General features: G+C 36.9%; 1 protein-coding gene across 7 annotated transcripts in view; it reads right to left on the bottom strand.

Annotated features, from left to right (window-relative positions):
* Nucleotides 1-25,519, bottom strand: part of ARB2A (ARB2 cotranscriptional regulator A) — a 431,807-nt gene that overhangs the window by 72,430 nt on the left and 333,858 nt on the right. Inside the window, exon 10 of one of the 7 annotated variants that reach the window (XM_040448549.1) lies at nucleotides 17,521-17,588. The exons of the other annotated variants lie outside the window; for them this stretch is intronic. Within the exon in view, the coding sequence (XP_040304483.1) occupies nucleotides 17,536-17,588 (53 nt within the window). The 3' untranslated portion in view covers nucleotides 17,521-17,535. Of the gene's footprint in view, nucleotides 1-17,520; nucleotides 17,589-25,519 lie in introns of those variants that run through there. 7 annotated transcript variants of the gene reach the window in all.

Below are 25,519 nucleotides of genomic sequence, written 5' to 3'. Positions count from 1 at the left end.
ACTTCTGATGGCTCCCCATATCCTAAGAGGATAAAATCCAAGCTACTCCTTAGCATAAAGCCCTCTATTTTGAGGACCTCATTTGCTAGAACTCCTCATCTCATTGGCTCTTGTGCTCAGCCATAGTAAATCTCTGCCATTCCCCGAACCTGTCACACTGTTCTATATTCTGTACCTGGGTATATGATCTTATTTTTCTGCACAGAATGCAGAAAATGACTCTCTCAAGTCATTACTTCTGGAAACAGTTCAGATTTTACTTCCTGTGAAAACCATCTCTAAACACTCAAGGTAAGCTGGTAACTCCCCGTTGTGCATTCATAGCACTTTGTATGTTTTTCTAGTGTAACACTTCTCACATTGTTCTGTAATAATTTATTAACATGTCTTTGGGGAGACTGCTAACTGTTCATGAAAACCATTGCTTACACAATTGTAACCAAACACATAAATTCTCAATACATTGCATTTACCACCTTTCCTTGCAGTTAGGTGTGGTCAATTGACTGAGTCTTTAACAAAATAAAGTAAAACAAAGACGAAAGCAAAGACCAATCACTGTCATTGGTGTCATTTCTGGCCAGTTCCTTAAGGAAATGGGTCCATTCTTATCCCCCTCTTTCTGTGATCCAGAATACTGATGAACCTGCAGCCAAGCTGTGACCATGCAGGTAACCTTACTCCCTAGGTGATGGCAGAGAAACAGAATGGAAGGGACCTGGTCCCTGAACATGGCTGTGTGGGGCAGAGCCATGTGCCCAGCTAGAGTGCCCACCTTGGACTGTTATGTGTGAGAGAAATAAACTTCTATATCCTCTATGTACCTGCGGTCTTTTGGTTAGAGCATCTTTCTCTCTCCTTCACCTGTTCATCCCCATCTTAGGCCATGCTTCATGGTATTAATACTCTTGAATAGCCTCTTCCACCTGAATGTGGGTTGGCTTCATGAGGTTTTTTTTGAACACAGAATATGGTGGAACTGATGCTACCTGTCTTTTGAGGCTAAGGCATAAGTTTTGCAGTTACTGTCTGGGATTCTTGACGTATTTACTTGTTCTTCAGATGCTCCCTCTTAGAGCTCAGCACATGCTGGAGAAAGCCCAATATACGGAGAGGTCATGTGTAGTGCTCAGCCCAAGTTGAATTTCCAGCCCATAGCTAGCATCGACTGCCAGCCATGTGAATGAGCCACTTGAGGTGTCAGCTCAGTGACCTTTCAGATGAGACCAGCCCCACTTTGAATCTGATTGTAACCATATGAGAGACCCCAGGTGAGAACCTCCCAGCTAAGCTCACCCAACCTATGGAACAATGAAAGATAATACATGGCTGTTTTAGGCCACTAAGTTTTTGGATGGTTTGTTATGCAGAGATAGATCATCAGAAACACTAAAACTGATACAAATCCAAGTCTCCATAATGTTGTGAGGATTTTATGAGCATTACTTGGAAGTGGTTTGGGCTACTAAAAAACAATGCCTCTCACAAGCCAAAGTAATAGTCTTAACTTTGTTCTCAATTTAATGCTTTCTTTTTTTCTTTTAAGTTTCAAAATCATCATTAAATAAAAAAGTTGAATGCTTGAGGGGGCTTTTCAAAAGCCTATTCTTCTTTCAAATGTGCTTACTTCTGGGTAGAAGAAGACATAAAAGTACTACGTAAACAACAAATAGACTAAGTTATGTTTAACTGTCTAAGACAGGATAAGTGGGAACTGAACATAGAGTCAGAAAGTAAGTACAAACATATCAGACTGATTATTGTATATTAATGCATAGATTGCAACTGGCAATACTTATTACTAAATGGACACAGTTGGAATGTATTCATTGTGGTATCTAATCAGAAGAAGGTGCCAAGACCTAGATTTATACCTACTCCACACATTCCCCATCAAAATTAGATTATTCCTATTTGACCTTCACTCAGTCTGGGTCACTTCCTTTGACCTGTAGAACCAATAATTTGCTTCCACAGGAAAGTATCCTAAAGGTTTAGTAATCTTAGAGAACAAGATCATCTGAATTCTGAAATCACTTAAAAATATATAAAGTTTGAATTCAAGTAGCTTAATTTCAAGTCTCAATTTCCATTCATTCTTTATCAACCTCTCCAATGCCCTGTGTCTCAAAGCGGCTCTTGGTCTACCAACTGCAATATCTTGACTTGTAAGCATCTCCATGCATGAAGTCTTTCCTGAACTTCCATTAAAACCTCCCTGTTCTGTGTACCATTCTTTCCATGATTCTATTATACAACTAATTGACCCATTTGAAGAAAAATCCTGAAGATGACTCTCGTGGCCAAGTCATATGGATTCTATGTCTGTATGTCTTTGGATCCTATCCCCTCTCTTTCTTTTCACTCTCATCACTGGCATTTAGGCCTAATATCCTTTTGCAGGACTATAATAATGGACTTTGAACTGTATTTTCCCTATCTTCAGCCTTTCCTTCTTAATATATTTTACTCTAGCTGCTAGATCCATCTTTCTGAACTATTGTGCTGATAGTTTATTTCCTCCCCCAAACCCCTTTAATCCCCAGGGCTTAAAGACACACACATATACATATATGCATACTCACAAAACCCCTCCTTAGCCTATCTTTTAATGTTCTCTGTCATCTCATTACTACCTATAACTTTATTTTTCTTATTCTTTTTTCTCACCCATCATGCACCTATGAAACTCCCTTCTTGCCACTGACAATGCTTATGTAACATATTCTGTACTTCTACTCCCTTGCTCAAGTTGGCAATCCTAGTTGAAATATTCTTCCCTTCTAGAACTCTTTAAACCCTACCCCTCTCTCAAGGTTCAACTTAATGAATTTCCCGTCCTCCATTCTTGAATGTCCTGTTGGACCTTGTGACCAGATAGAATCACACCATCTTCCAAATTTCTCCATTACTTTTACCAATATCTCCCTTGTGATCCTTATTCCTTTCTCCTTCAGTTATTACATTTATGAATTTTTATCTCCCACCTACTGTCTTTTATTCTATTAACAGAATACGTTGCATATGTAATAGTGCTCAATAAATACTGTTGCATGGATGAGGGTGTTATTATTTCAATATGTTACTCATTCTAGACGATATTTACATCTTACCACTGGCCACAGAGAGACTAATATGGAGAAAGCAGTGGTGAGAGAAGGGAGAAGTTTTTTTTTTCTTTTTTTCTTTTGATGGAAAAATCTGAATAAAAAATACTACAATGCCTGCCACACCCATGGCTCTCCTCTCTTCATTTTTTTTTTAATGTTTATTCATTTTTGAGAGACAGAGAGAGACAGAGCCTGAGTAGGGGAGGGGCAGAGAGAGAGACAGAGGCACAGATTCCGAAGAAGGCTCCAGGCTCTGAGTTGTCAGCACAGAGCCTGATGCAGGGCCCGAACCCATGAACCATGAGATCACAACCAGAGTCAAAGTCGGACACCTAACCAATTGAGCCACCCAGGCATCCCACATGTCACTCATTTAAAAAGACAACTTTGGTTAGATATTCCTGTCAATGTTGAGGAAAAGGACCATCCATCTCTTTATTTTCACATTTAGTTTTTGTTCATTTATTTATATGTATTTATATTTATTTGTACATATTTATATGTATTTATATTTATTTATATGTATTCTCTTTCAAATCTTATACTATGAGATAGCTTCATCTCATCTATCCTAATAGCTCCTGGTTCTCTCATTTGTTTGCTCTTGCTTTTGGGTTTTAATATTTTCTGTGTATCTCTCCCCTTTATAAACACTTGGGAATTGCCTTGTTTTGGTATATAGTACCTGGCTTTCCTGCCCATGCAAGGAACCAATCACTTGTTGTTTTAAAATATTTCAAAACTTTCCTTCTTATTAATGTTTATTTATTTTTGAGAGAGAGACACACACAGCGTGAGCAGGGGAGGGGCAGAGAGAGAGGGAGACACAGAATCCGAAGCAGGCTCCAGGCTCTGAGCTGTCAGCACAGAGCCCGATGTGGGGCTCGAACTCACAAACTGTGAGATCATGACCTGAGCTGAAGCTGGATACCTAACCGACTGAGCCACCCAGGCACCCCAAAACTTTCCTTCTTATTAATGTAAGCTTACCTAAATCACTTATAATATCAATAAGATTATTTAAGTAGGTAAATAATCCTAGAAACAGCAAGCTGAATGAAAATCTTACCTCATGCATGACACAGAGAGCCTATATATATATATATACTTTTAAATATGAAATTTATTGTCAAATTGGATTCCATACAACACCCAGTACTCATCCCAACAGGTGCCCTCCTCAATGCCCATCACCCACCCTCCCCTCCCTCCCACCCCCCATCAACCCTCAGTTTATTCTCAGTTTTTAAGAGTCTCTTATGGTTTGCCTCCCTCCCTCTCTAGCTTTTTCTTTATACATTTTTTAAGGTTTATTTATTTATTTTGAGGGGGGAGAGGGGCAGAGAGAGCAGGAGAGAGAAAATCCCAAGTAGGCTCCATGCTGTCAGTGTAGAGCTTGATGCAGGCTCAAATTCACAAACTGCAAGATCATGACCTGAGTTGAAGCTGGACACTTCACCAAATGAGCCACCCAGGTGTCCCAGAGTCTTTATATCTTTTAATATGAGTTTCATACACAAGTCCTTTCTACTTCCTACATAATTTTCTTGTTCAATTTGTGTTCTTGTGATGCTTCATAATGAATTCAATTAGACATCCAAGTGAAAGTTTAATCTTAATGAAAAAAAGTTTAACAAAAATAATGCAAGGACTTAATTTATAATTCACATTATTTCATATTCTTTCAGCACACTACCTTTTCCCTGCTGATACTGGTGCAATGTACCATTTTATGCTGTAACATGTAAAAAATAAACTTTTTATGAAAATAAAATCCCTACTAAGCTGGTAGAATGAAACATACTTTAATATAGATATTTTAATTACTCTTAATTAAAATCTTGCAGAGATTCTCATTCATGTTCTATGGAATGTTCATATTCACATATTTAAAGAAGCAGTTGCCTTTAGGGCTTAATCACTTAAAACAATGCCTCTAGGGGTGCCTGGGTGGCCCAGCTGACAGCCTCTGACTCTGGACGTTGGCTCTGGTCATGGGTTTGAGGCTCATGTCAGGCTCTGCACTAACAGACTCTTTCTGCCCCTTTCCCTGCTGGCATGTGCATACCCTTTCTCTCTCAGTCTCTCTCAAAATAAGTAAATGAACTAAAAAAAAAAAAAAAAAAAAAAAAAAAAAAAAAAAAAAAAAGAATGCCTCTGACACTATAATCCCATATTACTTTAAAGACATAATCTCAGATGAATATTATTTTATGAAATAACCTGAAATACATTCCTCAGAATGGCCCTTGGAGGAATAGTTGGGTAAGGATGATTTTCAGAATTTGGAAGATGGGTTAAAGGGCTCAAGGAGGTGAAGTATGTACATTTAGCACACTCAAAAGCACATATGATTGAGCTCAAAATGGAACTCAAGGTTTCTTATTTCAAATTCTTTGGTTTTTTTTTTTTTTAAGTTTATTCATTTTGTGTGTGTGTGTGAGAGACAGAGAGAGCGAGCGAGCGCATGTGCGCTCCAGTGGGGGAGGGACAGAGAGAGAGGGAGAAAGAGAATTCTAAGCAGATTCTGCACTGTCTGCACAGAGCCCAACATGGGGCTTGAACTCTTGAACCGTGAGATCATGACCTAAGCCGAAGTCGGATGTTTAACCGACTGAGCCACCCAGGTGCCCCATTAATTATTTGTTCATTATCCTTCAATAGTAAATTTGCTTTCACTTATTTCTAAGTTGGTAGCACCAATGCACTGAAGTTGTTAATAAATTAAACAGGTATTTTAAAAGTGCCTGCCTACTTTGTGCCAGGCACCATTCCAGATGCTTTGAGATATATCTGAACAGACCCAACAAAGCTTACATTCCAGTGGGGGGTGGTGGGGGGGAGGTGCAGGGGAGGCCAATAAAAAATTATCAACATAACAAATCATTCAATACATAGAGGGTTGGACTGTCATAAATGGTACAGAAACACAGAACAGAGAAGCGACAGAGATGTGATTTTAAATGATATAGTCAGGACAGGAATTGAAGTAACATCATAAAGACCTGAAGGAGATGATGGGGTGAGCTCTGTGGATACATAAGGGTGGAACATTCTAGGCAGAGGTCAATACAAAGAAGTTGAAATCAATCATTCATTGCCTATCAGTCTCTGCTGAAACCAGGATGATAACATTGTTAAAGCAAAACTCTGTGGATGAATAATATTTGTCATACTTCTTTTATTATATTCTATTAAACATTAATCACATAATTATTTACAGACTACAAACTGTATGCTGGGCATTGAAGCAATAACGATGAAAAGACAGACATGGTTTTTGTCCTCATGAAGTGTACACTTTAATTTTTTTTAAATGTTTTATTTATTTTTGAGAGAAAGAGAGAGACACAGTGCAAATGGAAGAGGGGCAGAGAGAGGAGACACAATCGGAAGCAGGCTCCGGGCTCTGAGCTGTCAGCACAGAGCCGGATGCGGTGCTCAAACCCACGAGCTGTGAGATCATGACCTGAGTAAAAGTCGGACGCTTAACCGACTAAGCCACCCAGGTGCCCTTCATGAAGCTTACACTTTAATGGAGGTTGGAGAGACAAGTTAATAGATACTATACAGGTAATATACATATGGTAGGGGTGGTACAGGGAGCCATGGGGGACAGAAGATAGGAGTGCCTCTCTCAGACTACAGGAATGGGACTTTGGAGAGAAAGCTATCAGAGATTAAAGTCTTTCATTTCTGTCCCAACAGCACAGACATCAGAACACATTGTATATAGAATCAACTAATAAATGCTTCACATGTATTTAATCCTCACAACACTGTATGAGGATGCCCTATCATTATCATTTTATAAGTGAAGGAATGAAAATCCAGAGAGGTTAGGCAACTTGTCCAAGGTCACAGAGATAGAAAGTGGCAGAGAAAGGACTTGAACTCTGGCAGGATGGCTCCAGAGTCTGTGCTCTTAACTACTCTATCTTGCACACTCTCTGAGAGCATGCCTGTAAAATAGTTCATGAATAAAGACCTTTGGGTATTTTCCAGCTATAGGTATGGCGTGGTATGGATTGTCTATAGTTTGATTATAGAATGAGTTTTTATCAGCATGATCTAGAATGAAGAAATTCTGCTTTGTCTAAAGATTAAAATCAAAACATCTTGTTCATACTGTGGTATGAACTTCTGACACTGGTATTCACTAGCCCATTGGTATAAAAAAGTTTGCGTTAGGAGCAGCACTTGGGAATCCTTTTTCCTCCTGTCTTTTGACATTCTAAATAAAGAAAGGGAGGATAACCTCTTTTACTCTGAGTATTGTCTACTGGGTGCAACAGATTTTGTCAAATGATGAGGGCCCACAAATACACGTTAAATATCTGTCCTCTACAGACACAGCCCTGCTCTTAGATACTACCTTCACAGAGAGAAATCAGACATTCTGGACCAAATCACAAATTACATGACTTATTCCAGGTTAGTAGAGAGCTGTCAGATAGTAACCATCCTGAGTAGAGGTTGCACTAGTGACCTAAATGAAAAATCCAGAAGGGCTCTGGGCAGACATCCATGTGGATGTGAGAGTGGGCTGTGGAACCTTGCAGAAATACTATTTGCTCTGCTTGATTTCTAACAGCTGATTCCCCACTTTCATCATGCCCAGCTCCCTGACTAGTTAGACAACTGGAGAGTCTAACTGGGGATTGCACAAATTCTATCTGTTGAAGAAATAACATTCTCTGATAATGATAAGTGATACAAATTCCAACTGGAATTCTTAGAAAGGCATAAACAATAGAAAGAGCAACTGTATATGAAAATAAGGAAATGGCAGGCTAGGGAAATGGAATTGAATTATTTTAAAGACCATGGATATGATAATTTTCCAGTTATGGCATAGCAGAAAGCCATTCAATGATTTAGGGAAAACTGTATGAATATGTATACAGCTTATATGTAAATATCTTTTGATAACTTGATTATTTTCAGGTATGATATATACGACATTAGATAATAGTGGAGCTTTATGTCTCTTAAATCATTCTGAAGGCTGGATCCATCATAACACAATATCCTAATAATAGCTAACTGATGAGAGAGACACAGATTAAGAAAAGTCACAGTCAGGTAGAAATTTCAAACAGAATAGGAAGAAAATAGATTTTATCACAGACTTTGGGTGTAATGCTACTTACAATGATAAAAGATAAACAGAAGTCAGAATAGGATGAAAGAAATTTGGCAAAAATAGTCATCAAAGATTAACGCTAAAGTGAAATGGACTGACCATCACATTATATAATTGTTACCATGTCATGCAGTGAAAGGAATCATGATCAATCTTCTATTTATAAAGAGTGCTAAACTTATTCTCAAAGAAAAATATTGACTAGGCTTACAGTGAAGATCAACAGTTGTGATAACTAATTTTCATTTTTATCTTTTAATCCTATAATCTTCTCAAGGCAAATAAATGTTTCTATAAGATAGAAATAACACAATTAAAAATATTAAATAAAAATATGCAATAAAATATGTAAATGCTACTTTTAAGTACTATTATACCTGTCTGAACCTATATTGAAACATTAAAGAAATGTTCTTTTTAAAACACTAGATTGCCTCTGAGAGATTAAGAATTCATAAATTTATAATGGTAACCAAATGAAAAAAAATAGAGTAAACTTTCTAGATGAAAATATGACTTTCCTAACTAAAGGCTAAAAAACAAGGGAAATGTAATGTGCATTACATTCTTATTGTGCAGAACGTGTTTATATCTAATCTAATGCTTGCATACATTATTCCAATGCTGTGAGAACAGAGTAACAATTGTAATGTTGCTCTGAATCAAAATAACAGAATCTGTCAGTTGACATGTTGTAGTGTTTGCACTTTCATTATTGCTCATAGAATAATTGTATACTTCTTTTTACTGTTATTTTGTGGCAGTTTATCTCTTTAAAAATGCTACCCAAACTATCATCTGCAGGAATCTGAAAGTCATAAACAGTCACTAAGTTTCAGTAGACGTTTTCAATATACCCATACATATGTTTATGCATTATCTGTTTTGATAAAATGTGATTCTTACATGCCTAGTCTGTTATTTCACCACAATTTGCATTGTTATAATAAGTTATTGATTGATTTTCAGTTTAAGGGACTAAGGTAGTATTCAGTAATGACGGAGTGCTACAAGTTTATTGCAAGTGCCCAAGGTTCACTCACCCCAAGCAATTTAGTCAATAACCAATTTTTATACTTCTATCTCCTTCAAAATTCCAAACCAATAATCCCTGTGTGTGTGTTTTTTTTAATTATTTCAGTATCAGACTAACATTTCCCATGGAAATCAATATGGGTGCGATCTATTAGCCAAAAATCTGCAGTACTGCAATGCAAACATATTAAAAATATTGATCTTGCAAAGCTACTGATGTTTTGATTGACTTTAATGTTTGTAAGCAGCAATAACAGAATTTCAATGACTGAAACAAACTTTTGATTAAAATTATAGATTTTCTTGGGGGGGATTTGCTATTTTACTGGTTCAAAGCTTACCACATGGCTTACTTGCCTGCCATAAATGAATGTGGTGGGATATACTTATCCAATTCCTTATTTGTAAATATTTTAGTCTATCATAGCTTACACATCTTTATGTACTTTGAACTTCCCTGACATTTCAATTCCACTTCTTATTATATCGTATACTGTGGTGGAATTTCAGACTGAGAATGGCAGGAATTGAGATCTCTAATCCTTCTTTTACCATTATGCAACCTTTGGGAAGGCATTTAACTCTCAGTTTAAATTCCCCAAATGTAAAATGGAATTAACCTTGCGAATCAATGAACATTCTTATTATTTTTTTAGATCAATGGACAACAAAGACCATAATTTATACATATAAAAGATTATTTGACCCAAAGATGCATCCTTTGCAGAAAGCACAGGATTTTGCAGCCATTTAGTGATAACCTAGCAATGCTCTCATTTTATATACAAAGATACTGAGGCCCCAAAAAGTTCAGTGATAAGGCCATTCCTGACCACCCCATTTAAAGCATACCTGTGCACCCCCATCTGCACTCTCTCACCCTTTAACCTACTTTATTTTTATCCTGACACCACTACCTCAAACATTTTAAATGCATTACAACACACACACACACACACACACACACACACACACACACACACATTATGTATAACATTCTATAGAATATAGCAGAGTATATGTATATAAATACACACATACACACACACACACACACACACACACACACACACACATAATCTGCTACCTATTATCTATTTTCTCTTCTAAAAGTTAAGCCTGATGCAATAGGGATATTGTTTACCCTTATCACTGCCAAATCTCTAGCATCTAGAATAGTAGGGCATATAGGAGGACTCAGTAAATATTTTCTGAATGAGGGAAGGAACGAGTCAGAACTGCTAGTGGAATGAAGTTGGGTTGGGTAGGAGTGGAGTAGGGGGAAGACTTCATTCTATTAACTTTCAATCCAGTGGCACTCTAAGGTTTCCTTCTTAATATGCTTCTTTTATTTCATGGGATTCCCAGATGTAAGCATCAAAGGGTATCTGGATCCATATCTATTATACGTGTTTTTGCCAAAGTTCAAGGATATTTTCAAGTTTATTTTAACCTTTTCATTATTTCATTATTAATCCTTCCCCTGAATTTTTTTCACCATTTGTTTACTCTACATTCCACTATGTTAAAATTGGAATAAATCCCCTGCATTTTTATTTGCAACATTTCACTGGAATAAAGAAAAATATTAATAATTTAAGCAAAAACTAGAGATTAAAAATTACCCATTTATTAGCTGCTTGTTTCATTTTCATTCTAATCACTCCCATAGAGTTCTTCAGGGGAAGCACCAAGGACAAGCTTGCAAATGTGCAGGGACGTTAGCATCCTTACAAATTTGATTAGCTTCCACCCTCCAAATTATCCGAAATATACACAATAGATTTGTAAATACACAATGTCGCTCAGGAACAAGTCCACTGGCCCTCTTCCCTGAGGCTGCTGCCACCACAAGTCTTCAGGAACCTCCTCTGCAGCTGCTGTTCTCTGGTGGGTGTAGGGGAAACAGTGCGGGTCACAACTATCAGATCTGGGCTAGAATTCCAACTTTCTCAACTTACAAACTGTGTGAACTTTGGTTTCTTCATCTGTAAGAAATACCTAACACTCACTACAAAGATGTACCACGAGGGGGGCGCCTGGGTGGCGCAGTCGGTTAAGCGTCCGACTTCAGCCAGGTCACGACCTCGCGGTCCGTGAGTTCGAGCCCCGCGTCAGGCTCTGGGCTGATGGCTCAGAGCCTGGAGCCTGTTTCCGATTCTGTGTCTCCCTCTCTCTCTGCCCCTCCCCCGTTCATGCTCTGTCTCTCTCTGTCCCAAAAATAAATAAACATTGAAAAAAAAAAACAAAAAAAAAAACCAAAAAAAAAAAACAAAGATGTACCACGAGGGGTAAACGAGACGACACACAGAAAGTGAGTGGCACACAGCAGGTATGCAAACAAGGTTAGTTTTCTTCTTCCCTTCACACATCAGTTAAACAAAACCCAGCTAACAGTCCTTCCTACACCTTACTACTTTTTTTTTTCTTTAAGACTCTCACTTCTGTACATTGGCTCACAGGACTGGAATTTGTGTATAAGGACCACAGTGCAGAAACTAAATCTGAAAAAGTGATATTTATGTGGGACCACAAGTTGGTTTTTGGATACCAATAAGGGGTAGATGGAAGGTAAAACCATTTCAAAGAACTGACCAAGGGGATCAAATAGTCAAAAGAAATACTTTGCTGTCTGGAGAAGATACTCTGTACAAGTACTAGAAGCCTCAGGGTAGAAGCTGATGTCACATTCTGAGCAGGGTAATAGCATTACACTCTTCCACTTGCCCTTACCTCTGGCTATGCCATCTCTGTAAGTAGTCAGTGCCCTACTATTCCCACCTGCCTCCATCCATTCCTAGAAATCACCTTCTGCAGCATAAAAGCATTTGCCCTTGATACATCCTTGAAAACAGCTCTCTATCAGCACTGCAGTGGATTATCTGTTGAAACCCCTGAGGTCTATCAGTAGCTTTAAGGTTATAATGCTGGTGAGCTCTGGATGAGATCTCCTAGGGCTATCCAAGGCCCAGAAGCAATAAACTGAGCTATTCCTCCACTTTTAGGAGCATCTGATTATACTGACGCCCACAAAATAGCTTTAAGGAAGGTGCAGGACCCCTGCTAAGGGACATGCATATAGTTGAAGATTAACAAAGTATTAAAGAGAAGGATGAGTTTTCTCAAAGGTCTGTTTTTATTGCTAAAAAACGACAAGTTCTGTAAGTATGAGATGATGGGAAAAGCCAGTATGCAAAAGGGATTATTTCTGCCCAAGTAAGCAGTGTGACTTGCAGTGCGACCTAACAAACCGAGCATTACCGATTCTCTGCCACTTAGCACTGCTATTACGTTGACTCTGCAGTCGAAAGCCCGACAGAAAAATACTCCTGATTCAGTCACACACCATCCAATGTGTCATGGTGCCCCAGGAAGTGTGTCCCTTTGCTTTCAGGAACTGCTAGGGCTACTGGATCTTCACATTTTGGGGCTCACATACCACTTTGGAAATATGACAAAAGCTAGGATTCTCCTCTCCATAACTCTGATTCAGCACAGAACTTCAAAGGGTTATGGAATTCCCTGCAGCTCTTCCATGGATCCCCAAGTCAGAGGTATTTCAGGGTAATCCTTCTGAGTTGGAAAATACCAAGATGCTCTCTCTCCTCACAGCATTGCAGGTACATAGTATGAAGACATTTGCTTGTGGGTGAAGAGGGCAAGGAGAGGAGGCAGTCAAGTCTTAAATAGAAAGTGTTGTTTTTCTTCAAGTTAGAAAATATTCAGATGAAGGAAAAAGACCATTCAAATGCCAGGACTTGGATGAATGCAACATAAGCTGAATGCGTGCAAGCCAGAGATTTGGCTTAATACCAAGTATAAAATATTCCAGCTCCATGGGGAAGCTAACCCTAGGCCAAAACCTCAAAACATATATGTGAACCGTTTAGTTTTTTAAAAGGTCCAATATTTTAGTTTCTCAAGAAATTCTCAAACTTCTCAGAAATTTCAGTAATGCAACCATTTGAAATATAGAAGGCTAGCAGTTGCTGAGAAATATTCTGGCATGGATTCTAATGGAGATGTGTTGATTTTTTTTTTTTTTTCTGGGACACACTAGGAAATTTAAAACAGTTACTGAGCACTAAGAAGACACTACCGTAATTTAAAACTTTTTTTTTAAATTTAAAACTATTTTAAAGTATATCTGATTAAGGTCTGAAACTTCCAGATATAAGTTTTGCTTCTAAACTGAAAGGTAAAGCATCTGTCCTCTTTAACTGAAGACAAACTTTAGGGAAAAAAATATTTCAAAAGCTCCAACTCTAGTTACACCCCTACTGCCATCCACACATTTTTCAATTACACAACTGTTGGTCAGAGAGCACAGAATAAAAGCCCTCCAGTGAATACTCAAGTAAGCTGGTAGAGGAATGCTTACTAATGTCAAAAGAGAGACCTCAACCCAAATTACTCTGTAATTGACATTATTGCTCAATTTTGCAGGGGGGGGATTTTGGAAGTTCTCACTTTATAAGGTTCTCTTCTTCACAGACTGGCCTTAAAAGTCTATGTTAAAAAAATATGGCCAGAAAAAGTTTGGCAATTCTTCAAAAAGTTAAAAACATACAATTACTACATGACCCAGCAGTTCTCCTAGGTATATAGTCAAGAGGATTGAAAACAGGTGTTCAAACAAAAACTTGTACATGAATATTCATTTCAGCATTATTCATAATGACTAAAAAGTAGAAACAAATCAAATGTCCATTAATCAACAAACGGATAGACAAAATGTGGTACACTTATACAACAGAGTATTAATGGGAATAAGAAGGAATGAAGAAGTGATACATGCTACAACATGGGTGAACCTTGAAAACATTATGCTAAATGCACAAAGCCAGACATGAGAAGCTACTTACTGTATGGTTCTACTTATATGAAATGTCCAGGGGCGCCTGGGTGGCTCAGTTGGGTAAGCGCACGACTTTCGCTCAGGTCACGATCTCACAGTTCGTGAGTTCGAGCCCCACCGTATGGCTCTGTACTGACAGCTCGGATCCTGGAGCCTGCTTTGGATTCTGTGTCTCCCTCTCTCTCTGCCCCTTCCCTGCTCATGCTCTGTCTTTCTCTCTCAAAAATAAATAAACATTAAAAAAAAAAAAAAAAAAAGAAATGTCCAGAATAGGCAACTCTGTAGACACAAAAGCAGAATAGTGCTTGCGAGGGGCTGGGTGGTAGAGGAAAGGCAAAATTGACAGTGATTGTTAGTGGGTATGGTGTTTCCTTTTGGAGTGATGAATATTTTCTACAATTAGACAGTGGTGATAGTTGCACAAAATTGTGAATGTACTGTAAGTCACTGTAGACTTTAAAATGGTTACAGTGGTGGATTTTATGTTATGTGAATTTCACCTCAACTTACAATGTGGATAGAATTGTTTTTCATTTTTTTTACAATTCTGGTGAAGATACTAGTGAAATTCCCACTGAAACTAAAAGTTAGAAATTACCATAGGTACTTTTTTTAAACTCATAAAATTTCTAGGTCTGTTTGATTAGGCTGTGCCTCACTGAAGTGGAAAAGTAATCATCTGGATAAATATATTATCATAGGTATATTTTTATAATTCTGGCAAAACAAGATAAGAACAAATGGGGGAATAAACTGACTTTGCCCAAAACTGAATGGAAGCTAGGCAACTCTTATTTGTTTCAGATTTATTTAGATAAGTGAACAAAATCTTACCAAAATGTAGAGATTTAATAGTCAAAAAATAAACCACTTATTGTTTTTTATTTACCTTTCTTGATGGGCAGAAGCAGTTTTTTTTTTTTTTTCTTCTGCCACAGGTACAATGCAAGATCTACTTGCTAAGATTTGAGAAGTTTGAGATGAAGTAACTGTATCAAATATTCATAAAGTATCTAATTACATATCTATCTATACTGCAATTGCTATGTTAAATTCAATTTTTAAATAGATTTTATATTTTATTTCATGTTTTTAATTTAAAAATTCGTTAACTTTTAGCACTTATTCTTTTTAGGTTTTTTTTTTTTTTTTTTTTTTTAGCGTTTATTTATTATTGAGAGACAGAGAGACACAAAGAGCGTGAGAAGGAGAGGGGCAGAGAAGACACAGAAGACACAGAATCTGAAGTAATCTCCTGGCTCTGAGCTGTCAGCACAGAGCCCGACGCGGGGCTTGAACTCACAAACTGTGAGATCATGACCTGAGCCAAAGTTGGTCGCCTAACCAATTGAGCCGCCCAGGTGTCCCAGCATTTATTCTTTTTTCATATAAGCATTTAGGAGTATAAATTTCTTCGTTTAGTAATCTACTATACCAAAAAGTTTCTGTATTTTCATTATGGTTCAATTCTAAGTATTTGCTATATTGATTCTTCAATCTTTAAGTTATTTGGAGAACTTTTTCTTTAGTCTTTCTTCCACTCTTCTATTCCCTCCCCAACTTTGTTAAAAAAAATGAAATGCATGAGGTGCAATAGCACAATGTCTACATTCTTCCTCTAGATTCAATAATTGTTAATATTTTGCCACATGTGCTTCATTACCTTTATATATATTATTTTCCTGAACCGTTTGAGAGTTAGTTGCAAACAAAATAATTTATTTAACAACTGCCCCTTAAGTATTCGTGTTTTCTGTCAAAGTTATAAGAGTTGTATTGGGATATATTACTCACTATAGTCCTCAACCTTCCTAACAGTTAAAAGTTAGAAAATGCATTATAAGAATTATTTGGGCTTTTATGTAAAATTTCTCACTATTCTATAAGCATTATCAGGGAAATAAGCCTTCCACTTCTTTGATATGGTAACATTCTAATTTCTGACTTTGAGAGATTTTTCTCTCTTAAATGATTCTCTGCATCTTCCAATTCCAATCTTCCCCTTTTTTCAAGCTTCATCTTCCATAGACACACCACACATATTCATACATCCATTCTGTTAGCCTTGGAATACGTAGGCCTTGCTGTGTGTAATCCTTATCTGGGTACTTACTTTAGGCTCTAATATAAGTTTCAGTTGCATGACACACTGCCTCAATGAGATCATAAGCTCCTTTAGGATAGGGTTCAGGCTTTTTTAACCCCGTGGTCAGTGGATGCTAAAATTCTTCCTCAACTTACCCGCAATCTTCATAGCATGATACTTGTTGAAGGAATGTAAGTGAATTGAAGATTATATACATTTACTTTTATTGTGTTATATATGTGATAATGTGCTATAAACTCATACAAATTAACATTATAGCCTGGTTGACAATTTATCTTTGTTTCATTGGATTGACCTCATGTTCTCCAAATGAAAGCATTTTCATGCCGAAAGGAGTTCTTACAGATTGTCTAATCTCAGATATTATAATTTTTGAAGTAAAGAGATCTATAGAAGTTAAATGATTGACCTAACATTGTAAGACTTTAATGGAATCAAATGAGTTAATGCATCTAAAGTGCTTAGACCGGGGCCTGGTTGGCAGAGGAAAGGCTTAGGGAATATTATTAACCACAGAATCAAGAGTTTTGGATGACTAGTTCAGGGCATTTTCCACTAAAAACACATTACCTCAGAATTCTACAGTAAAATAATGAAGACAACCATTTGGGGATCCTGTTACGCATTATTTTGTGAGCAAGGGATATATGCTAAGAAGCCAGGCAGAGGTTGTTGTCAGAACAGGCGCTGACTATTCTTCCTAATCCGAGCTCACCAACTGGCTGCCCGTGGGCCTGATTTGGCTGGTAGCTATTTTTTTAGCCTGTATAATAGCTTTAAAAAATTTTTTTTTATTTTATAACCAAGTTAGTTAGCATATAGTGCAACAATGATTTCAGGAGTAGAAATGTATAATTGTTTTAAACTTTAAGTTAGTTTCAATGCTTAAAACTAAAGAGATTTCAAGTAAATATACAGATCTCTGGCTTCTCTGAGAAAACTGGAAAATCTGACAACACAGGGCTTGCATTCCTGCATGTCACCGATCAGCTGGTGTTTGACTTTGTAACTCCTGTTCTTTACCTAAGGCCTTGACTATGATTAATGCATAGAATGATAACTTTGAATCACGTAATAAGAACTACATTAGTCAGGAAATACTAAGTAGTATTTGCTTGCTACACGTAATGGCTACCTATGCCTAGGTAGTTTTTTCCTACAGCAGGAAAATGAATTGTTATAATAAGGATAAAAACAAAGGTGATTGTTTTTAAGGGGTTAATTATAATTTAACCAGAAAATTCATCTGAAGAGAAGAGCTCAACTCTCTGGACTTCACTTATCCAAAATGCCACTGTATTTTTCTTTCATGGGAGATGCTGGTCCAATAACCTTGATTCGTGTGTTAAATAAAAACAAATGACACAATTATATTTGGAACCATTTTTCTTCCCTAATGTAAACATAGCCCTTAAGGCCTGAAACTATTTTAGTTAGCCTGCTTTTGACCGGAACTAAGCAGCTATAAGAAAAAAAAAATTAAAAATAAAAATAGGTTACAACACATTAAATATCCTCTCTCTGCCACCTTACGCTTTTTGGTGCTAAAACATATGCTCTGCCACCTGCAGATAAAAGTCACACACTGAGAGTGTATATTCTGACAAGAATTACTAGTTTCAAGCATGCCTAGTGATTTTGGACAGTAGCACTTAAGAAACCTTCAATCTGGCAGTTTTATCACTGCACATTTTCTAAACCATTCCTACAGTCTAAAGTTGTACAAGTGTTGGGATCTGACCTTTGGGAGAAAACAAAATAAAATGAAACAAAAAGGATCCCAGGGTGGTATTTTGATTCAACTTGCTCTATTTTATTTATTTATTTATTTATTTATTTATTTATTTATTTATCTATCTATCTATCTATCTATCTATCTATTTATTGGTCTAATACACACCTCTTCTTCTTCTTCTTCTTCTTTTTTTTTTTTGTCATTTATTTTGCACCTCAATGACAAGATTATTATACTTTCTGACAGGGAATAACTCTAGTGAAAGCCCAGGACAACTTCCATTCCTAGGCATACTGGGAAAACTTGTCATAGGAGTTAAAAATTATTGTTGCTACAATGATATTTATGTTCTTAATTTTATACTTCCTTTATCTGTATTGACTGTTTCATCTTGTTGCAAAAAGAGTTGGGGGCTTACAAAGAAGAACCCAGGCAGGACTTCCAGGGATGGTAGGTGAAGAGTTGGCAAACTGTCCCGACTACGATACAACTATAAAAGCCAAAAGAGTTGTCAGGTATAACTGTTTCAGCACTCTAGAGATCAATCAAAGGCAAACAACAAAATGAAACGTGTTTATTCGTGGAAAACTGCTGAACTACAGGTAGGAACAGTGACAGTCTGTGGTGGGCAGCTCGTAAGGAAGGCACAGCTGTGCTGCCAGGGTGAGACTGGCTGTGAAAACTGGCAGCTTCACTGCTAGAGGGCCTGACTTTGATTTGGAGTACGAGAAAAGCCCCTGTGCAATGGTATTATCTGCAAATAAAGCAAACTCGGTGGGAAATTCACCACCAAAGCCCACGGCCCCACCACACTTCAGCTGTGATCTCACTTGGGCTGGGCAACAGACTGGTGGACTAGTTTGATAGGAAGATCACGGAAGTGAGAGTGCCACTGAGAGACTCAGATGAACCCCCAGCATATCCCTACTGTCTGGAAGGCTGAGTGCCAGCACAGAAGTCCCAGGAAAGCCTAGTAGAAAATAAAAGCCTAGGGAAGACTTGAAAACTGCATGAGCTTTGAATATACTCTGCAACTCACACACAGATCCATCCATAGAGCCTTACTGGTGTGGGATGATTGAGCAAAAACTCTGACCATTAAACTATGCAGCAGAGGGGTGATCTCTAGGAAGCAAGCCTAACATAAAACAAAAATAAGAAACCAGATTATCAGCATGTACGTACTGAAGGGCAGATAGAGTCTACAGATTAAATTCAGGCAAGTTTCTACAAATAAAACAAGACAGAAACAAATGAAAAGACAAAAAAATAACACCAACAACAATCCTTAAAAAAAAATCCAGTTTTTCTTACCATTCCTATTCAACATAGTACAAGAGGTTTCAGCCAGTGTAGTAAAGCAAGAAAAGAAATTAATGGCATGAATATTGGAAAGGAAGATGTAAAGTGTCTTTATTCATAGATGATAAGCTCCTGTATTAGAAAACCCAAAAGATTCTACCAAAAAAAAAAATCTAGAACTAATAAACAAGTTTTATTCTAGGTTGAAAAATACAAAATCAATAAGCAAAAATCAAAGTTAATATTTTATACTAAAAATAAACAATTTGAAGATGACATTAAGAATTCCACTCACAATATCCTCAAAAAGAATAAATTTAACAAAAGAAGTGTAAGAAAACCAGAAAAAAAATTGCTGAGAGAATTTACGGATGATCCAAATAAAGAACAACACTGTAATTTCAAAATTTATGATAAAGCTACAGTATTCAAACCAGCGTGGTACTAGTGTAAAAAACAGACATATAGATCAATGGACGAGAACATAAAGTCCATTAATAAACGCTTACTTCATGCTCAGTTGATTTCTAAGAAAGGTCCAAGGCAATTCAGCGGGGAAAGGGACAGTGTTTTCAACAAGTGCTGTGGGGAAAACTGGATATCCATATGCTGGAAAAGGACCTTAGATCCTTACCACACACCATATACAAAAATGAACTCAAAGTGAGTCATACCTAAATGTAAGAGGAAAAACTGTAAAACTTCCACAACAAAACATAGTAGATAATGTTTGTGATCTTACATTTGGCAAAGCTTTCTTAGATATGATGCCAAAAATATAACTCATAAAAAATCATAAATTAAAGTTCCTCACATTTTGAACTCATAAAAACTTGTGCTCTTCAAAAGACAGCATAGAGAAAACAACAACAACAACAACAAGCCACAGCCTGGGATAAAATATTTGTACATCACAAATATCATAAGGGACTTGTATCTAGAACATACAAAGAACCCTTTCAACTCAATAATAAGACAAATACCAGATTAAAAAAATACAGACATTTCATCAAAGAAGATATATGTATGACTAATAAACACATCAAAGGACATTTAATATCAAGTAGTCATTAGGGAAATACAAATTTAAATATCACAAACCTACTAGAATGGCTATAATAAAAAAGACTGATATGTCAGCATTCCTGTGGATGTGGAAAAACTGGAACTCTTATGCTTTGCTGGTATGAGTGTAAAATGGTGTTGCCACTTTGAGAAATAGTTTTCCGGTTCCTTAAAAAGCTACACATGAACTTACCACATGACCTAATACTTCCACTCCTAAGTATATACTTAACATAAATGAAAACAGGTCTGGACTGATTCAAATTTGAATGTTCGTAGCAGCATTAAACATAATAGCTCCAAATTAAAATAATTCAAAGATCCATCAACTGGTAAATGGATAAACACAATGCAGAATATCTACACAATGGAATACTATTCAACAACAAAAAGGAATGAATTACTGGTACGTGCTAGAACGTGTTTGAATCTCACAAATGTTGTAAGCAGAAGAAGCCAGACAGAAAAGACCACATACTCTTTGATTCTACTTCTATGATATACAGAGACAGTAGATCATTGGTGGTCTGGGGCTGTGGGTGGAAATAGCAAATGGGCACACAGAAACTTTTGGGGTGATGGAAATATTCTAAAATTGGATTGCGGTGATGGCTGCACCACTGTAAATTAGCTAGAAAATATTCAGTTGTACATATACAATGAAATTATTTTATAGTATGTACATTCTACTGCACTAATGATATTTAAAAAAAATTAAACACAACATAAAATTGTATGAAAACACAAAAACATTTGAAGAAGTCAAGGCAAAAGCAAAAATGGACAAGAAAATAATGAATGCATGTGATTAGTCCTATGGAGTTGCTACAGATGTGATGAAAATTTAGCTTCAACCTTCCAAATGGCGAAAGCTAGAAGGGTATGTCAGTGGTTCCCAGACTTGGGGAACAATTGGGAGCTACCTGGGGATCTTTGACAAAGGCTGATGCCTGGCTCCCACCCTAGACACTGTGACCACACTATGATAGGAAAGAGGCCTTGGCTCAAGTAATGCTCTGTGGAGCAAAGTTTGGGAACCACTGGAATCACATACTGTAAGATTTTCATTGACATAAGATGAAAAGAAATAATTGCTTGGTGGAAAAATGGAATTTGGGGAAAGATTTCTCCTATGGGTCCTCCTAAGAGAAGACTTCATAAAATGTAGTAAATTAGTGTCTCTAAATCAGCCACCTCTTGGCCCACAATGGGTCCTGAATGGGTCACAGGGGTGCAGAGACAGTGCTGCTTCAGTCCTCAGGATAGCAGAGGGGGCCAGGGGCAGCTGGAGCCACTGTGCCTGAGGCCTCCATCCTTGAGAAGTCTTCTCCGTCCACACCAGAATACTCAACAAGTATTATATTTTTGTAGCATGTGCCGTAAAATAAAAGGCATGTCATCTAAAAGATACCTATGGCAGCAGTAATGGGGATGTTTATATATTAGTTTCTTTCAACAAGCTGATTATAAAACAGAGAAAATGATTCAGTTAAAACATTTTTCCATTGTATATATAAACCACATCTTCCTGGGGGAGGGGAAGGGGAAAACATTACAAAGAAGGAAGGAGGCAAACCATAAGAGATTCTTAAATACTGAGAACAAACTGAGGGTTGATGGGGGGAGGGGAGTGGGGAAAGTGGGTGATGGACATTGAGGAGGGGACCTGTTGGGATGAGCACTGGATTTTGTATGGAAACCAATCTGACAATAAATTATATATATTTAAAAAAAACCATTTTTGTCAGGGGCCCAAAACATCCAGTTATCTGCTGTCTGGCTTCATTTATCCCATAGTATTATATGTGGCTACAAAACTTACTGAACTCTTCCTTTCGGGTGGCTCTTAAGTTAATACATTTAAGTTATTTGTTAATGAGACCATGCCATTTATTTATTTACCACGAGGCCAAGTTTACCCAAAAAGAGCTGGTCATGTGGCCCAATGGGTGCTAACCAGGGCCTCAGAAACTGTGAAAGGCCCATGATGCTCTCCTCTCCAAGTCCACTTCTTTACATGTAGTTTTTAAGCTTATTGTAAACACAACATGAACTATACTGTGTAATATAAGCATGTGGCATATTCATGTTATTTATGAAGAACTGACCTTAGATTAAAAAAAAAAAAATAGTTCATCTTTAGTCCAAACCTTCCCCTCCCACTCCATTTTAATTCCACACAGAGTGACTGATTATAATGTGTGTCACTGGGGAGCATTAAGATTCTACCCTTCAGAATTTTTTCGAGGGATGAAATTTCAGGTAAAATTGCTGGTACAGAGTTCAAGAATATGGGGTATGGCTTATGGCTCCATATACTCTCCTGGTCACCTGCATTTCCTGTGCAGGAGAATATTTCCAGTGGACTTTTCCCAGCAAATAAGACTTTGAGGAGATAGCCCTGATAAGTACATTTGTCAGTCTTTATGGTCCTCTACCCCATTAGTCACATCACTACCCTAGAGTTACACCAATGACAGACAGTAAAATCATCTTACATGTTAATTTCCCATATGACACATCAGATTCTTACATCAAGAGCTACTGTTTTAAATCAAAAAGTTAGGTTCTTGACCATGTAACCACAATATTCCACTTAACTATAAAGAAATTCCATTATTCCCCTAATGAATTTTTACTATCTATAAAAAAGCGAACCGAGAGGATTTTACTCTACTTCTATGAATATTGCAACCAACTTTGTTTACTTTGAAAATGAAAGAATGAGAGTATAGGAATATACTTGTATTACTAAATATATATGTATAATCAAAAGAGGATTTCAGAGAAAAGGACAAACGTGAGGACAGCCAAAAGTTAAACGTAGTACACCAATGTTCAGCACTTACAGATAAAACTGAAGCAAAAACTGTACCTTAAAAATTTTTTTAAAGCACCCTTAAATCTCTTTATTAACTTAAAATTTATCACGAATACATAACTGCATTCTGCTGCAATCCCCTTAAGTCATCTTGTTAAATTTTGTCACAACATGTGTTACTGTAGTTCTACACTTTTACCTTTGCACTTTGTAGTGGGTAGCAGAGCAACATAATTAACCACTGCTAGGTAGTGTTTACGTTAGTTCTCAAAAGGTTAAGAAGCTGATTATAGCTAAAATCAGCTTTGCCTGAGGCTTCAGGGGCTCTGTGTAATCAAATTAGACAAGCAGGGCACAGTGTCACCTAACACAAACCAGTGGTACTTTCTTCTTTGCTCTGACCCCTTTCCCCCTTTTTATTAGGGGAACAACTCATGCTTTGTGCATTTTCCAGATAATTTAAAAAGACTTGTTTCTAATAAATTTGGCATGCAATCTCATAAGATGTCCACCTGTTTATAAGTAATGAGAACAAGTAGGGCAAATAAAAAAATATGTTGATAAAAATGTTGATAAAAGAAAACTAAATTTGGAGAGATTAAGATGTTATACACAAAGTATTTCCTTAAAAGGCAGGGGACAACATGATCGTGTGTACATGATATTAAGGATGTTTCCTAGCTTTCGATAGGCTGCCAGCTTTGGTCTACAGAAAACCACACAATCGTTTATCCGCTTCCAAGAGAACTCAGAGAACTTTATAAACCTGATAGATAATGCATTTGCATTTCTAAGAAACCATGGCTAACCCACTCTGCTGAGTTATTGCTCATCCTCTCTCCAGCTCTACTCTTTGACGTCAGGCAAGGTGAACTGTATAATGGACACATTTAAAGAGGGGGTTTATGAAGGTGAGGAGAAGAGCAAATGAGCCCTACAGACTCCCTTTCCACACGGTTCTATATTTAAATGCAGTAAGACGTATTAGACAAATCCAAATCCTTGCCGCCTTGGAGCCTAAAGGGAACAAAAGCATGAACACTAAAGAGATATTCAGAAAGAGAAGGAATGGAGAATTTAAATAAAAATCTAGAATCTCATTCTTAACAAAATTTATGAATCATTATGAAAACAATAGGTAACATTTGTTACATCTTTATCTTCCTAGATTTGGCTTTGAACTTTTGGTTCAAATTCTACATATTTATTACTTTGCTTGAAATACAGAAACCAAATAAATATAAACATCCTACGAATGAGAGATCAGAGAAAATGAATTTTGCTAATGATTTATTCTGGGCAATAAAATAAAAACTTGTTATTTTAATTGATTAAGTCATAAAGAGTTCCTAGAGAAGTCAAATCTCACTATTTGCACAGTCAGACAATTTCTGCTAATCCAGCAGTACTTAACAAATTCACATGTGGTTAGCTCGTCTTGCCATAGCTGTATATCACATTTCTGTGCTGCAAGCTGTGCAAAAAAAAAAATCAATATGCCAAGTTTAACAAAAGGACAGGAAACATGATGTTCTCCTATATTTTCAATGAACCTCAAATGACTCTGCTGTTCATACTCAGTGCAATTTATGGCAGAGAAATGTATTCTTCAATGAAAAAAAATCTACCATGGAATGAATTATATAAATTCAGAGCTGAAGTTCTGCCGTTTTCCATAATAACGATTTATTTAGAAGATTCTGACATTCTGATTCAACGTGCACAGTACAATCAGCCATTCATGCGGCGTTGTTGTTGTTTTATTTTTTTTTTTATAAAGGCTAAAGTATATGCTTTAGACCAAAGAAATATATAGTATTTATGGCAATAGTTTGATATACGTATTTAATTTAGGTTTTGGAGACTTTTTTTGAATGTCTCCTTTCACATGTGAAACAGGATTGAGATGGTATCTATTGAACAAATGCTTTAAATTATAACACTAAGGAAAAAAAATCCCAATGGATCCTGAGATACTTCACTGGTTAATTGATTCTAGATTTTTACGTCTTCTTTTACTACTGCAGAAGTACATTATGTGTGTAAGTAGATTAGTATGAAAATGTTGAGAATGAAGTAGGAGTGGTCATGACCAATAGGTCAGCACAAAGCACTGCTTCTACTGCCATCTCAACTCAGCGATGTGGAACTAAGTGTGGCAAAACAACCGGGCAGCTGGATTTCAGCCAAAGGATTCAGAACTGTTGCCACAGTGTGTTTTTTTTCTTTCTTTTTTTTCTCTTCCTCCCTCCCTCCCTCCTCTCTTTCTTCCTTTCTCTCTTTCTTTCTTTCTTTCTTTCTTTCTTTCTTTCTTTCTTTCTTTCTTTCTTTCTTTCTTTC

Source organism: Herpailurus yagouaroundi, unplaced genomic scaffold (assembly GCF_014898765.1).
Source record: "Herpailurus yagouaroundi ecotype Mexico unplaced genomic scaffold, PumYag 29, whole genome shotgun sequence".
Lineage (NCBI taxonomy): Eukaryota > Metazoa > Chordata > Mammalia > Carnivora > Felidae > Herpailurus > Herpailurus yagouaroundi.
This window is presented reverse-complemented; position numbering and strand designations above follow the sequence as displayed.